The 16,424-nt window shown below is 40.1% G+C and overlaps 1 protein-coding gene across 2 annotated transcripts; it reads left to right on the top strand.

The window, feature by feature from the left end:
• Positions 1-268: 268 nt before the first annotated feature.
• LOC119181616 (thioredoxin reductase 2, mitochondrial) lies at positions 269-16,161 on the top strand. Of its 2 annotated transcripts, XM_075888947.1 has the most exons (13): positions 269-677; positions 772-837; positions 2,959-3,271; positions 5,186-5,264; positions 7,313-7,446; positions 7,786-7,805; positions 7,917-8,008; positions 9,307-9,478; positions 10,081-10,217; positions 10,745-10,840; positions 12,212-12,376; positions 13,098-13,195; positions 15,730-16,161. In XM_075888947.1, exons 1-13 carry the CDS (start codon positions 584-586, stop codon positions 15,851-15,853), a joined length of 1,590 nt encoding a protein of 529 aa, XP_075745062.1. In that variant the 5' UTR covers positions 269-583; the 3' UTR covers positions 15,854-16,161. The 2 variants fall into 2 exon arrangements, with proteins under 2 accessions (XP_075745062.1, XP_075745063.1); XM_075888948.1 differs by lacking the exons at positions 269-677; positions 772-837 and adding an exon at positions 1,797-1,908.
• The last annotated feature ends 263 nt before the right edge of the window (positions 16,162-16,424 follow it).

Genomic DNA, 16,424 nt, shown 5'->3' with positions numbered 1-16,424 from the left:
TTTGTTACATCACTTTTGAATGCAAAATTGACAGCATTTTTGTGTACCTAGGAGCATAATTGTGAACTACGACGTTGAGAAAGTTGTGCGGTTAACAGACAGGCATAACTAAGTTTATACGGTGGTTCATGCAACTAATTGCACGTGATCTGCACGTGACCGAAATCTAAACTATTCCTAAACCAACTGCATAATTAATTAAGACCGCCCTGTAATTTCTCTGACCCCTGGTCAAAACAGTTTGGCCTACGATTTGCGCACTCTCAGGATTCCAGTGTTTTTTTATTGTTTTTGACGGTTTTTCAGTGCCCTACACTGTACCTATGTCGCGAGTAGCGTCGTAGTTTTATGAATCTCGCTCAAAGACTACAGTTTGGTCCGTTGCGTGATTTTTTTTATCAGCAGCTATGTCAGCTATGCCTCTGATCGATAGAGTTTAATTGGTTTAATTGTGGCCCGCATGAGCGATCGAGAGAAGCGTTTTGTCGTCTGCTGCCGCTCCACACGTTCTTGATGATCGCGAGGATTGTCAGATATGATTTTTAGAAATTCGGCCTGAATTTCGCGTTTCATCGGAACCGACATGGCATGTGCTTTAGTCAGACGTGGGCACTTCGTGCTTGAACGGTTCAAAGCGTATCCTGTTGTTTCAGTAACGACGAATTTCTCGACGCAAGGTGAGAACTCTTGCAAGGCCTGCATGCTTCTCGCTTTGTGGCTCTCCTGGTATTACATTCTGGGCAAGCTTCTTACATTTCCTTTTTGTGATAGGACATAAAAGCTACGACCTGATTGTCATCGGTGGAGGATCGGGTGGCCTTGCGTGTGCAAAGGAAGGTAAACACTTGACTATTGCCACTTGAGATGGAAATGGAACGTGTTTAGTCACACTTTTGTTGGCTATATAGGGCTTTTGGATCATTTTCAGTAGAGTTCAAGGGTGCCAACTTGCGTAGCGTGGATGACATTATATACCTTATCTCAATGAATTGTTTACATGGTGGGCTTGGCACTTCGTTGCGGAAACGTTACGGCATAGAACGCGCTGCCTTGCATGAGAATTACGGAATAAATGAGTGCGTATCGATAGTCGATCCTGAACGCATTGATATTTTGCTTAACTGGATTAACCACGCGCGCCAGATGCAGCATAGGTAATTATTAACCGCAATTACGAGAAATTGCATCATAAGTCCTGTCAGACTGCTAGTGTATTTACGAAGCATTGTCTTGACAATACTCCGAACGCTGAAAGTTGGACGGGTACGAATTGCCTGTAAGATGGAGATTAATTTCACCCAACTATTAATGTCCCTCCGTATTTCTTAGTTGTTGTTTTTTCTCATCCATGCACGGTCACAACTATCGTCACAGACCCCATCTAGTACACTGTAGTCACAACCACTTGTGTTGCAATAACTAGCTTTTGGGGAAAAAAAAGGAAAGAAGTGTGTGCACGAACATTATCCTATTTGCTGTTTTTTTTTTTCAGTGTAAAATCTACGTAAAAATACGAGAGCTCACTAAACTTTGACGACTTGATCAGTAAATAACAATAATTTCCTAAAAAGACACTCATGAAAAAGAATGCAAATGTACCCAGAACATTACTGAATAATTATTGAACACAACAATAAAAGCCACTGTTTAGAATCAACATGGAACTCTTGGGCAAGGAAAAAGAGCTAATAAAATGTGGTCGTGCAAATACACAATCTGTTATTAGTTTCCATTAGTTCCTTTACTAGCTAAACATTACAAAAATTATACGGTCACCTCTGCATCTAAATGCACAGCAGTATGTGGAGCCTGCAATAAGGCCACACATTCAGCTGTACCCACTACCAGTTGAAAAAAAAAAAAAAAGGAAAACTAAGGAAGAGTTACTCAACTGACAACAGTATCCAGGTGAGTGTTAAGAAGTGCACCTCAGCAATGACTCCTGCAGCTTTGTAGCTTTAAGACAAGACTCGAGCCTTCAGAACATTAAAAACTAATCTTCCTCTTTTGGCGTGCTAATAGGCAATGCTGAATATGTCGCAAATGGTTGGTGAATGTTTGGATGCAAGGTCTTCGGGCAAAGGGAAGAAGCCTGCGATGTAGAGCTGGTCCGAGTACCACTGTTCTTCCATTCTTGTCTCCAGATGAGAACTTTGGCAGGTAGCTCATTAAAAAAAGTAAGCGTCCCCTATAGAGCGAGGCAATTTTTTCGAAGTCTAGGTCTTGTCCTGCTCCGGCAATGTTTTGGGGTAGCTGTGTAGAAAAAAAAAGCTCGACGGTTAAAAGGCCAGGAAATGTGGTAATGGTTGGTGCAGCACTCAGGAATTCTTTAGGGGTGTTCACTGTAATGCTGCCCCTGGCTATTCTCCTAGTCACATCTAGAAAAAACAAATCAGATACACAAATCTGTACACAATGCTAGGGTAGGAACACTATTACTGCATAATTATGATAGCAGTGGCATTTTGACAAGCACCCAATTTCTGGTTTGTGTTAATACATGTAAAGGCATCAAGCTTTTCAAGAACAGCATTAATCGTATGGCTAAGCCACATGTGACCATGTGCACACATCAGACTCCTTGTTCCACTTTCTTTCCTCCATGTTCTGCCTCTTTTACTCTGCATCTCACAGCCAGTAGACCAGTTGCATGTGCAAATTCGTTATTTTGCAAACAGGAACTCTTGGCATACCGTGTAAAATGCAATGTAAATATGCCTAAATAACTTTTCTGTTATATTTTACGTATTGAAATTATAGCATATCTAATAGTGCATGCTATATTTGTTTATCATTAGCTGTCAGTGCATTCTACAGGAAACCCAACATTGTAATTAGAACTAGCACCTTCTGCATGATGGATGGTGGAAAAGGTGGGGCGAGGCCTTCTTTGCATCCAAAGTGGGCCGGTGTGCGTATGATAATGTAGCACTTCCGATGACTTGTGCTTGAACACAGCTCAGGCATGTGGCATGAGAGTGGCTGTGCTGGACGCCGTGTCGCCCTCTCCTCGGGGCAGCCGGTGGGGACTTGGGGGCACCTGCGTCAACGTTGGCTGCATACCCAAGAAGCTTTTCCACCAGGCAGCCCTGCTGGGTGAAGCACTGAAGGATGCGCCCCTCTACGGCTGGCAGCTCCCTGGCCAAGTGGCGGCAGAACAGGACAGTGCAGTGAAGGCTAAGCTGAACCATGACTGGGCCACCTTGAGAAATGCAGTGCAGGCGCACGTGCGGTCTCTCAACTGGGGACACCGAGTGCAGCTCAACAAGAAGTATGTCTTCATAAAACGTTTAGATGGGCACAAAAGGGAGAAAAGGACACACTGCTGATAACCTAGCTATTTTTAGCTATGTTATGCATGTCTTCCTTGATCACACTTTGTGATTGAGCACAAATGTGCCCACATTGTGAGACAAATTATGCATTAACACTGGAAGCTCCTGGAAGATTCAGGTTATCATGCAAGACGTGCTGGTAGTTGGTTAGTCATGATGGTTTACGGCAGTACACATAAGACAATAAAGACAGCACTCAACCAAAAGAACAGAAGGAAAAAAAACATGCAATATAAAGAAAAAGTAAAAGACAAGAAACATGAACCCAGAACTTCACTTTTGTTCACTGTTGACGAATGAAGTTACATATACTCTAACGCATGTGTTGTATCACTTGACAAAAAGCCTAATAAAAAGATGGCACACATAGATTTGAAAATTCAAGTTGTGTAACAGAATTTATCACACATTAGTAAGAATAGCTAGGTCATATAGTAATAAGCCAGAGTTCCTTGATAGTAGATTCATATAGATTCATATGTATCATACTTGCAAAACGGTGAACCCTGTTGTGAAATGATATACGATGCTTTCTGTTGCAGGTTGTTGAAGGCTTGCACAAAGCTTCTTAAAGGTGTAATGAAGAACATTTGCTTATCTTTAGAAAAAATGGCAAGTGCAAATTGCTTAGTAAGGAAAGCCAGTGGAATGGTCACATCATTTTGTTGCTATGGAGACTGACGTGAATGTCATGGTCTATCTCCCATAACCCTAAGTACACGTGCACAGCACTGGTCATTCGGGCAATACAGGTGTAATTTCTAGCAGCTACAGATAAACCGTATTCCACATGGCCTATTGTATGGTGTAAGGAAGTTAAAATACTGCATTTAACTTTATTACATGTAATTAGTCTAAGCTTGATAAAGAATCATCAAATTTTCAATTCTACATAAATAACACCATCAAGACGACGTCCTTCCTGATTGCACGTCTTTGATATTATCAGTATAGTGCTTTGTATCTATGCTGATTTGCTGCAAACAGCTCCTTTTGGTGTAAACTGACAAAAAAGTCACTTAAAATTTGACCACTCTCATATATATTGACTCATACATTTAATATTTCGTCTGAACTTTGGTAATTCTTGTAGCTGTTTTATAGAAAATGACTTTCAGCTTTGCCACCTGCTTACTTGCTGGCTTTTTTTGCAAGCTTGCCACATTTAATACTACTGTATAGATTGCATGTCAGTTCTCTAATGAGAGTACTGGGGCATCCGGAAGTCTATCCTAATGACATAGTGTATCATCGTTTATTCGGTTGGAGATCTCATGGCTGCTCAGTGGCCATTGAATTTTTTTGCTGAACGCACTGTTGCAGGTTTGATTGTTTTCTGTGTGAGATGTGAGCTATAATCTTATAGTACAGATTATAAAAGTGCTCATACGTCTCCTGGCTAGTAGTTATGGATTTGAGTGTTTGTTAAAAGAAGCATACATGGTCAAGATCAATCTGACATGCTCTGCTCCGGAATCCTGCCCGACGTTTTGTATGGCTCCAGGACGTTACAAATACTGCAGTTTAAATACAATATGTGTAACTAGTCTGAATGATGAAAAAGGAGTGTCTACACTCAGTGACAACTGTATTACGTATGGAAATAGTAGTAAATGCAATCTGTGTGTCTATGCATGTTTATGTCCTTTCAGGTCTAACTCATACTAATAGGCAAAAGTATTTGTTCAGTCAGACTGCCTCACGTACTGTTCTCTCGAGATTGTAGAACGTCTTTTCCTATGCCGCGTCACTATATCAGGCATCATGTTGAGTCTTTTGTTGCAGCTGTGTTTGTTGCAGCTGTGCAGCAGTCTTTTGTTGCAGCTGTGTCTTTTCATCTTTTATATAAGGAAGGTGGACTATTACAATGCTCACGGAAAATTCATTGAACGGCAGAAGATAGTCGCTCAGGCTTCCAATGGCAAAGAGGTAAGTTTTTATGCCATAAAGTACTTTGCACTTGGACTAACGAAACATTAAAGTTGTTAATATGGCTAGAACCATATTCTTAAGAAACCAATTTTTTTCATATGAGTAAACTACTCACAAAATTCCAATATTGCCACACTTTCCACAAAGAGATGCTTGGTAAGCAACAAAAATTTTTAAAAGAAAATGTGCGTGGCAAGTTCCCGCACCAATTGTTCAGGCGTCATAAATTTCATCAGCATCTCCTGAAGCCCATGTTGTTCACCAGTTAGAAAACTTGAAGTACAGTAAAACCTCGTTAATTCGAACTCGGTTATTTCGAAATCCCGCTTAATTCGAAGGATTTCCGCGGCCCGTATTTTGCAATGTAAGTTTAAGTGGATAATTTAAAGCGTCGGCCGGCACCAGTCCGGTTAATTTGAAAACTTTGGGTGTCATGTGCCAGTTCCGTCTTCCGATTTCGCCGCGAATCCACGGAACGACGGCTATAAATAGCCACAAGGCAATGCAACTTATTGATACTAACGAGTGGCAGCTGAAGCATCCCAACCTCGCTACTTCCAGCGCAAAAAAAGAAAGAAAGAAGAAAAAATGGCCTCGTGGTCAACCAAAACGTGCGCCTGCAAAAAAACAAGCTGTGCTTCACTGCAGCACAGTGGTGACACGCGGGCAGCTTATTGCATGTTTCTCGCAACGTCAGCGGGTCATGGTTTACCCATTCTTTCTGGGATTGTAAAGAAATTAACAAAGGACAGTTTAGCGGAAATCGCGGTGTATGCGAACCTCCAATCGCCGGTTGCTCCAGCAATTCGCGGCTTTGCACCGTTGGCGAAGTTCTTGCCAGCAACACCTACTTCGAAAACTAAGCTCGAAAGTTTCAGAGATCACTTTTCCAGCCAAAACACATAGTGAGCTTCGTCATACTGGCCATTACAAAATTCCTACTTATAATAGAACTAATGTGCGAATGGTCCCATCATGACGTGCTGACGGAGAGAGAAGCAGGCGACATGCTGCCCGCATGCCACTACTGTGCTGCAGTGAAGATGTCTTGTTTTCTGCGGGTGCACATTTCAGTCAATTACAAGATTACGACCGCGTTTTTTTTTTTTTTTTCTGTGGCAGCAGCGAGGTCCACCGTTCGTCCATGTTCGCGGCAAAATAAAGACCAGTTATTGCTGAAAAACATGACCTTTGGAGCCGCAAGCTAGCCGGCACAGCAAACGATAAGCACTGATTATTTTGAATAGTTCCAAATTCCTTACATACCACTTTCTATATGTTCTGTTAATTCAAAAACCCGCTTAATTCGAAGCTTTTTTTTTTGCGGCTCCAGTGACTTCGAATTAACGAGGTATTACTGCACATTATCCACTGGGGTGGAGAAGGGGGGGGGGTGGCAGAGACTTCACATATGAAGTTTCGGGACGTTTAGTTGGCCTAATGTTGCCAAAAATTTTTTAAATATTGATACTCGTGGGCCGTGACTTCATGTCCGCAAATTTTGGCGTGAAATTAAAAGATGAAGCTTGTTTTGATACCCTCTTCGACTAGTAAACCTGTAATGGCAGAATTAACGACAGTAGAGTTTTCAGAGTACCACTTATTGGCCTTAACTGATCCATTATTTCGCTTTAGTGTTCATTTAAGTACTCAGGATGTCATCTCTAGAAGGGCTGGCTTTTAATATGTTAGCATCTTTCCAAAGAATGAAAAGTTATAGCGTGCTAGCAATTGAAAGAGATGAGAGGGATTGTGTGATGCATGAGCAGACTTACAAAAACTGCAGGCATTCAATTGGATATTGTGTGAAATTACTGCATTTGCATCAACTGCTTACCAGAGCCATTTTCCACGTTTTTACAAAAGTTGGGTGTCTAAAGGGGTCCTGCCAGTGGCTGTGGCAGAAGTTCAGTTGCCACACTTTGCAAATATGAATAATTTATAAGTGTCTACACAAGCGCATGGGATTAAGAGCTCATTTAAGCGATTGCCTAATCTAGCTTTAAAATTTTTCAACAAGCTATTGTTTTAATCTTCATTGACAGGAAATCCTTGTGGCCAACAAGTTTGTTATTGCTGTGGGAGGCAGGCCAATTGTTCCGCACGATGTACCTGGCCTTTCAGATAATGCTATTACATCAGACGACATCTTTTCTCTGGAGAATCCACCAGGAAAAACGTGAGCATTTTATAACACCGCTTATCTTTAACTCTGTATGTTTCTTGCATTCACAAATAGTAGACATTTAATTTCTATTTTCTCTATATTTTTTTTGTCTTAACAAAAATGGCATATAGGACAAATAACGTCCTATATGCCATGCTTGGATTCATCAGCAGTTGGCTTCATTACATTCTATATTACAATGAAACAAGCTCCTTGAACCATTTTCCTTCTTTTGTTCTTAAAACATGGTCACTTTGCAAAAATAAGCAATGTTAGCATTTTTTTCTGCACGTATTCAGTACCACATAGTGCAAATTTTTCACATGACCGCTCTACCCTTGCGTTTTTCAGACTGGTGATCGGTGCGAGCTGTATCCTTTTTGCAGTAACTGTTGCAACATGCTTGCCTATGTTTGATGTCTGATCTTCTCATGCTGTGTGTGGTGCTTCTTAAGAATATTACGCCTTGATGAGGTCGATAGATGTTGCGTTAGAATGTGCTGGCTTCTTGAATGGACTTGGCTATGACACAACTGTGATGGTGAGGTCCATTTGCTTGCGGGGATTTGACCAGGTAAGCATATATTACTTTGTCATAGTCTAGAAAGGAACAATCTTTTTCAATTCATCTGCTAATGAATGTTTTTTGCACAAATTTATGTAAAGAGAGAGTATTCTGACAAGTTAACAATGCTGGCCTATATGTCAGTAAGTAACAGTAACTCCATAACTTTTTCCAGATAAAAGATTCATTATGAGGTTTTTCGTCAGAACTCAGCTTTCAACCGCTAACCATCTTGCCAACTTCATAGACTAGTATGAACAGGCTGAAGGTTCCATTTGACAGGTGTGCAGCTAATATGAAGGCAACATTAAAAAAAAAAACATGAATGTTTATGTATACTATTGGCTCGTGTGTGTGTGTGTGTGTGTGTGTGTGTGTGTGTGTGTGTGTGTGTGTGTGTGTGTGTGTGTGTGTGTGTGTGTGTGTATTATGAACCAAACACCTATATATATAAATATATATTTTATGAACCAAGACAGTACAATATCCCACAGTCCATAGACCGCCGCTCAATGCCTTCAGCAGATGTCAGAACTGAAACATCTGTAAACAAAAAAGTTTATCAAAAGGCTGTTGACCATAACAAATAAAATGAAATGTTAGACACCAGAAAAACACCAACATTTACCCACCCATCAATCAAGGCATATGATAGAACAATAGGTTATTAAGAACAAAAGTAAAGGCTCTCAAGCACAACAAAATAGAAGGCCAAAATTCATGATCCTTTTCACAATGCTTCACTAAATTATCAGCGTTCACTTCGTGGATATGCATGGAATTTTTTTATGAGGCCTTTGTGCTTAGGTGGTATTGGTATAGCTGCTACATACTGGTACACACTTCACGAATTGCAGTATGTGAGAATGTGTGCATTTTATGCAGTTATTTAATCGTTTCATTCTCTTTATGAATAACATTGAATGAAATTTACTCTTATTATGTCATTTTCCTTGTTGTGTGTGAGTTTCAGTTTAAACATATACATTGAAAGCTAAATAAGTACATTTCATGTCTGGCTACTAAAATGTGTTGCTTTGAAAGACTCAATGTGCATAACAAGTTCAGTGCATTAGTTTCAGCTCGGCAATCTCTACTTACATAAAATCTATCCTTTCTTATTATACGTGAGTAGCCTCACGTGCCAGCAGTTGTAAGAAGTGTGTCATTTACATTTCACGTTTTCATGCTATGATCTCTTTATTGTAGTCAGGTTCCGTTCCTCTGCATTTACTGGCTCACGCCTTGTTATTTGGCCATTCTTAGATGTCAGCATTGCATACGAGGTTCTCCCTCCCCCATTTTAGCAAATGGCCAAGCTTGTGACTGACCACATGACATCAGAAGGAACAAAGTTCCTCTGGAAGTGCCTGCCCAAGGAGGTGAATAAACTTCCAGATGGAAAGCTGAAGGTCAAGTGGTGTAGTTCTGACGGTAGAATCCAGGAGGAAATTTTTGACACCGTCTTGGTAGCTGTTGGTGAGTGTCGAATAAGGTGTGCATGTGCAGTATTTGAATTAATATTTGTAGTATTATTCACTGCTATTCATAAGAAGACAAAAAAGGTTATAGATTTTTCTTTACAAAATTGCATGCCTAATGTGTGCATATACTTTTGACTAAACATGGCTGTGGTATGTTCAGATACTCTGATAGTGTTCCTTTTGTCGTGTTACTAAAAAAGGTCCTTGAGTAGTTGTAATGTCTGTAACAAGCTTTAAGTGATACAGCCCAAGCAGACAACAGTTGTACCGGGTGGTTGGCAGATGTGATGGAAATTGCAGGCCAGAACAATCCTGGAATTCAGCACGAATAGGTGCCAAGTTATCTTGGAGCTTACGTGCCATTTTTCAATCTCCTGGGTTTTGTGTCATTTTTGATGAACTGGATCGAGCAAAAGTGTTTTAGTCTTTCAATGCATATATTTAAAAATTTGCAAAGAGGCTCTTTGATACACTTAGAGGAGTGCAAATTCTTTCTTTAAACACTGTCTAAAATAAGTGCTGCGATAGTATTTGAAACTCTTACGTGTTGTGTATGCACATGTTGACTTTAATTGTGCTTTTGCTTGGAATATGCAGGGCGACAAGCTGAAACATCAAGCCTCAATCTGGATGCAGTTAAAGTTGACGTGAATCCCAAAAATAAGAAGATCATTGTCGACAAGGATGAGCAGTCATCCGCCAGACACATATATGCCATTGGTGATGTGATCGATGTGAGTTGTTGTGCTCTTTTGTTAGTATGCCTATTTGCAACCCTTCAAGCATCAGAATTCACAAACACAGTTTTTATTTTTCTCAGCTGGCTTTTGACACGTGCCTCTATAGTGAAATTGATGTTTATACTTGTGTGTGCACGTGTGTGTGCGTGTATGCTATCAGCTGTAAAAATAACCTTGCTATACATACTCCCATCATTTCATTTAAAGACAGTGTAAGTTGCCTTATTCTGTTTTCTTACTTTTCTTTTTTACCTGTATTCAAACTACACAAAGATGGAGCTCAGACTTGTTATTAAAAGTGCTAAGCACTCCTAACTTGTGAATCATGAAAGCATAAATTTAAAATTTTATCTGCTGCATGCATCAGAAGATTAGAAGCCTAAACCAAACAAGGAAGTAGGTTATAGCTCTGCAGTCTTTGGACAGGAAAAAAATTATATTGAAAACCTTTTCTTACTGATTTGCAGTAAAAGAGAAGAATGCTTTCACTGTGAAAGTGTTTTCATGCGATTTATGTCTAGGGAAAACCTGAGCTCACCCCTGTCGCCATTCATGCTGGCAAGCTTCTAGCACGACGGCTTGCTGGTGTGTCATCTGAGTACATGGACTACAGCAGTGTAAGTTTGCAAACACGTTAACAGACCTTTACTCTGTTATGGCTTCATTTCTGGCTCTAGAATTTTATCTCACTGATAGTAGTTGCAACCTGCACCTTTTAAGAAATAATTATTAAACAGCTTGCTACTCAAATGTAACATTAATAACACGTGCCTATGTGTATGTTCTTTTAGCTTCTTTTCTTTCTCCACGCTTGTCAGTCTCTGCTACTGAATTCTTCACTTCTCTCTGTTTCCACCTTTGTTATGGTTCTCTTAAACTGCACTATTGCCTCCATTAATAAGAGTGAACCGGCCAAGGTTCACATTGGAAAGCCGGCTTCTTTCGTTTTCACTTGGCACATTCTTTTTAACTTCTGTCTGGTCAGCACTACTTGCTTAGTGCATGGTTGTTCTCATTTTGTTTCCTTATTTTTTTTCTACGCTTGGCTGCTTTAGCTGCTAGCTCCCTATCCGCAGCAGTCACTTTGCATATTTTTTTGCAAACTGCACAGTTCCTTACCTCTTATTCAGCTCGAATAATCAGGCACATGTCGAGTGAAACATGTACGCTTGTTCTGAGATGAAGACCAAACTGGTGCATGCCCATTAACTCATACGCAGATGCTCAAGTTGAAGCCTATTCAGTGTGGCAGCTGGTATCTGCAAACTTGGCAGGACGTTGGAAAGAAAGCTTCCCTTTTAGACAGGCTATAGTTTTCTATTTATTTATAATATTTTTTAACACAAATGATTACGTTATAGCTGTAAGGCCCTCATAAAGCAAACAGGACCTGTAGTTTCGTTAGAGCAGATTTGTTTATGAGACATGTTTAAAGAGTTTGGGCATACTGATTTGCCAGCTCCTTTTAAGTCATATTTTTTGTGTTCCTCATGAGAATTGTTGTATTCAGTAATACTTGCACGGTTATGGCTCCTCTTAGCGTTTACGTAATATTACTTAGTAACGTATCTGATAACACTTTGCTGACACGGCAGCTGCACCACTACATGAAATGATAGTCGGTGATAAATAGCCCTTGATTTTCTTTGGTTAATCATGAAAACTTAGACTTTTCGTAAGAATTTCCAGCATTCAATTTTCGTTGGTTAATCATGAAAACTCAGGCTTTTCGTAAGAATTTTCGGTTTGCCAGCATAAATGCTGCAGTTAAAGAAAAAAAAAAGGAGCAATACTACATATAACTAGAACGTACTTTATGATCCCCTTGAGACTTACTAATGTTTGTTGAAGGAGTTCATAGTTGTTTGACAAAGCGTCAAATTTGTGTCTCTGTTCTTTGCTTTTGTCAAGTTGCTTGGCAAGTGACTGCTATCTTTAATGTTGTGCTCAAAACAGAGAATTGCTGTTATGCGTATTTCAAAATTCAGGTCCCTACAACAGTCTTCACGCCACTTGAGTATGGTTGTGTCGGAATCTCCGAAGAGCTTGCCATTGAGACGGTTGGCCCAGAAAACATTGATGTGTTGCATGCCTTCTACAAGCCATTAGAGTACACTGTAGCCCAGAAAGATGCTAGCCATTGCTACATCAAGGTATGTAAATTTCTGTGTACACTTTTCAGTGAAATACGTGCTGGTGAAAAACCTTTTGTCGAATAACCCAGGGATAAAATTCGTGCTAAATAAATGTTTTCAAAGCCCAGGCTACCTGCAAAATGTCCGCAAGTCAGATGATTGTGAAAATTTGTTATTCATGGAGACATTACATATTATTGTCGTTGTCATAAAATTCTAAAAATTCTGCTGCTGTAAGCAGTGAAAGAATATATGCAGTTGAAAGTGTAAACTTAGCACTATTTGCACTCTGAAATGGCTGAATTTCTCTCCTGTGATTGTGTCAGCTCAAAGACAAGACGAGATAGGAACTGCAAGTCAAGTGTGGCAACCAAAGTGGGTTGCAGCTTGCGGCAGTTGCAAAGCAGGCTTCACATGTGTACGACATGTCTCGGCTATAAATAAAATGTTATGCAGAGAACATGGTGCATCACAACATCATTATTCTCAGCCCAATGTCTTAGCTTAATCATAGGTAAAAGTTATAGCTTTTCTAAGACCTTTATTTCAGTATTATGTGATTCTTTGAGACTCTATAGTTGTGCTTTAATAAACTGTCACTGAATACCAATGACCAATTATACTACAAGGTAATATAGATCTGCTTTTCTCCTCACAACTGATGGACGATTTTCAGGTCCTTTAGAGCTTGAGTAAGTACCGCTGCCTGTTTTCTGTATTTTTTTTCCCTCTCTTATAGGCAATAGTGAATCTGTCAAAACCAAGGCATGTTCTTGGACTGCACATGACAGGGCCCCATGCAGGGGAGGTGATACAAGGCTTTGCTGCAGCATTTAAGTAGGTATCCATAAGGCTGCAGCACATATATATTTTTCATGCCTCAGGCTAGCCATGGCTTTTCTATGGTTTGTGGTCCTGCTATGTTTTTCAAACGTAATACCCCGGTCACAATGGCAAATTTAGTCTGGCAAGCCATGGCTTTTCTTTGGTTCGTGGTCCTGCTGTGTTTCGCTAATGTAATACCCCAGTCCCAATGGCCAATTTAGTATCATCTTGAGTGAATGCGCTTATGCTCCAGAATGTCACTTTTCCGGCATGCTGCTACACGAGAAAGAAAAATGTACTTTGGAAATGACAGCTATGCCGATGGGTAACTCAGTAGCACAATAACATTTGTTATTTCAGGCAATTTTTTTTAAGTAATAACATGTTATAGCTATAAACAGCCCCTAAAATAAACTTTATGTACAAACCCCGCAGCTGCAGTGGTTGTACAATGTGTTCTGGGCATGCCCCAGGCGGTGGTGGCTGTAACATCCCCTATACATTCAATGGGACGATTGTCTGTTAAATCCGATTGATATTGTCTCCAGCAAAGAAAACAAGCCCTTAAAGATACTTCTTTTCTTCATAATAAATGTCCTAGTGTTATAGCGTACAAATGACGCTAGTGGTGAAGTGCACTCCCCGAAAGTGCAGCTAAGTTGCCCCTTGTAACAGGGTATAACTCTCGTCTCTCTCTCCCCTACTTGTTGTAATGTATACTGTCTATTAAATAAAATATAGGAGAGTAGGAAGACCGCTTTTTTTCTATAGCACTGCTCCTGCACAGCATTTAGACAATTTGTCTGCATAAACCTCTCTTTCATCCTTGCATGAACTTTTGTTAAAACATACAGATATTATAAATGTGTGATAAAAGCTTGAAGCATCATTGCTTTTTACAGTAAGAAAAAATGCTGCGTGATGTTTTCTTCTATGTGACAACTGCTATGCACCAAGGTGCAAGAATACTCTACGTGAGTGAACGCCGCGAAGCGAGTGCTCGGCGGGGAGGGACCGATTATGTTCTCATTTGCGGCATGCCGATAGCTCGCCGGACTGAGGACCGTGGCAGGCTGCTGGCGAATTTTGCAAAGCACATCCGGCACGTGGGCGACGGTTTCCAAATATAAGGAAACCGGGTTATCATGCGATATCAACCACGCAACACGCATAGGGCGGCGCCGTGAAAGAGTAGGTAATAAGAGAGGAGGTTGACGGTGCAGTGAGGGTGTTGTGTTAACGATAAATGAGCGGCGCTACTTTCCTACATCACGGGGCTTTCCTACTTTGAGAGGGCGGGGGGAGAGCCGGGGTAAAGTTTGTAGCGCCATCTCTCAGGCTCCTTGCAAAACAGAAGATTATCTGGAAGCGGATAATCCTGGAGTTCACTCACCCCTAGTATTCTTGCTCCATGCTATGCACACATTAGGTGGTATACATACATAATTGTCTGAACTGAAATGTATTCATTTACTGTCACATTTATATTAATGAACTTTAGTTTAAATAGTGATGTGTAGGCCATTGGGAACTTTCAAGAATATATATTCTTGACACTGAAAAACTAAACAGGAAAAAAAATACTGCCTTAATTTCTTGCCTCCAGTGATGCATGACCCAGAATGTGTGGCCTATAACATGAGACTGTACCTCCTGTTCCATTCAATGATATGGAAAGTTCTCAAGGTTATGTGCTAGTATGCACATATATGCATTGGTGTGCCATTGTTCCATCAGTTCATAATATCTAACAATCTCGACTAGTAAATCTCAAATGAAATATAAGTGGAATAAAATTATGATTTAGCTTGTGCATATATTCAGCCACTTCAAATATTCAAATGAATATTACAGTACTCGAATCCACTTAGATTTTAATATGAATAATTGGAAGTTTTGAAGTATGTAAATGAATGCATGTAAGCTCTTGTAAAGGTCGTTTCTTCGTTCCACTCCAGTTGGTAAGTGTTATACCTTGAATATGCCTATGCAGGGAAATTCTGCAGTGCCACGAAGCCTGACTTCAAGGTTAAATGAACATATTACCCTCACATAAACTAATCATTTTGCAAGTTTAAAAGCTTGTTATATAAGCTTATGGGCTCTAAGTATAAATGTTTTTAAAACATCATATATTTTACTGGTTATCACATGAATCTTACGGAAATTTAAATCCTACTACTATTCGAAGTTTCGTGCACTTTGTTTCGATTAAAAAGAATGATATTCACACATGCCTTGCTCCAGAAAAACAATATTGTGCAGGTTATTAAAGTCATGACAGGTATGCTGATTTTTTTTGTATATGGGATACACACTACTTGAACTATTCAGTTTGAAATTATTCCATGAAATCACTATTCACTTCGAAATCACTTTAAACCTAAAATTTACCTTTCGGGCAGCCTTATGGCAGTTTCTTTTCCATTTTATGAAGCATGTAAAACATTTTGCTCTTATAAACAAGATTCCAGATTTATGTCACGCATAGTTCTTACAACAAACAGTCTTGAAGTAGTATAAGAAAGAGTCGTGTGTTGTTTCAGGTCTGGTTTGACAAGGCATACGCTGGAGCAGACCATAGGCATCCATCCTACAGTGGCTGAAGAAGTCGTCAAGTTGTGGATAACGAAGCGGTCCGGGGAAGACCCGCAAGTCACGGGCTGCTGAGGTTAACTGGAACGTCTGCGCTCTAGAGCCGCTCGACAAGGAAGATGACCGATCGGCTGCTCACACATAGAGCACAGACGTTCCGTTACACTGACAGTGTTAAGTTGAGTTGCAGTTGTCTCTGCCAGGATGACGCTGATCCCTTAAAGCCAGACACTGGTTAGGGCCCAGCTGATGATGCAGCGACTGCACTGCTCTCTTTCAGATGATTGTAGTTCTTATGCTGCCAAATGTGTGGTGACCTTTTTACCATCTCATTTGTTGTATTGTTAATATCATGTCAATAAATTTTATATTTGTGGCTTATACATTTGTGTGAAAGGATTTTCCTGTGCACTCTAAACACTTTCCACAGCAGTGCTGCTTTATAGATCTGCCGAGCAGCTGAAGAAGTTCTTTCATAACTGCTGTTCAGAGTAAAAAAACAAAGATAATTAAAGAAAGCAGGCTTAATTGCTGCACTTAACATTAACTTATGCACTTACACTATATGTGCTAAAGCTCTCAATTCTGGCTAAAGCTTGCCAAGCAGATGGTTTTAGAAATTTGTGTTTGTACTAAAATACCTCCA

The sequence above is a fragment of the Rhipicephalus microplus genome, chromosome 3 (genome assembly GCF_043290135.1).
Source record: "Rhipicephalus microplus isolate Deutch F79 chromosome 3, USDA_Rmic, whole genome shotgun sequence".
NCBI lineage: Eukaryota > Metazoa > Arthropoda > Arachnida > Ixodida > Ixodidae > Rhipicephalus > Rhipicephalus microplus.
The sequence above is the reverse complement of the archived record's forward strand: the minus strand, read 5'-3'. Positions and strand labels throughout refer to the sequence as shown.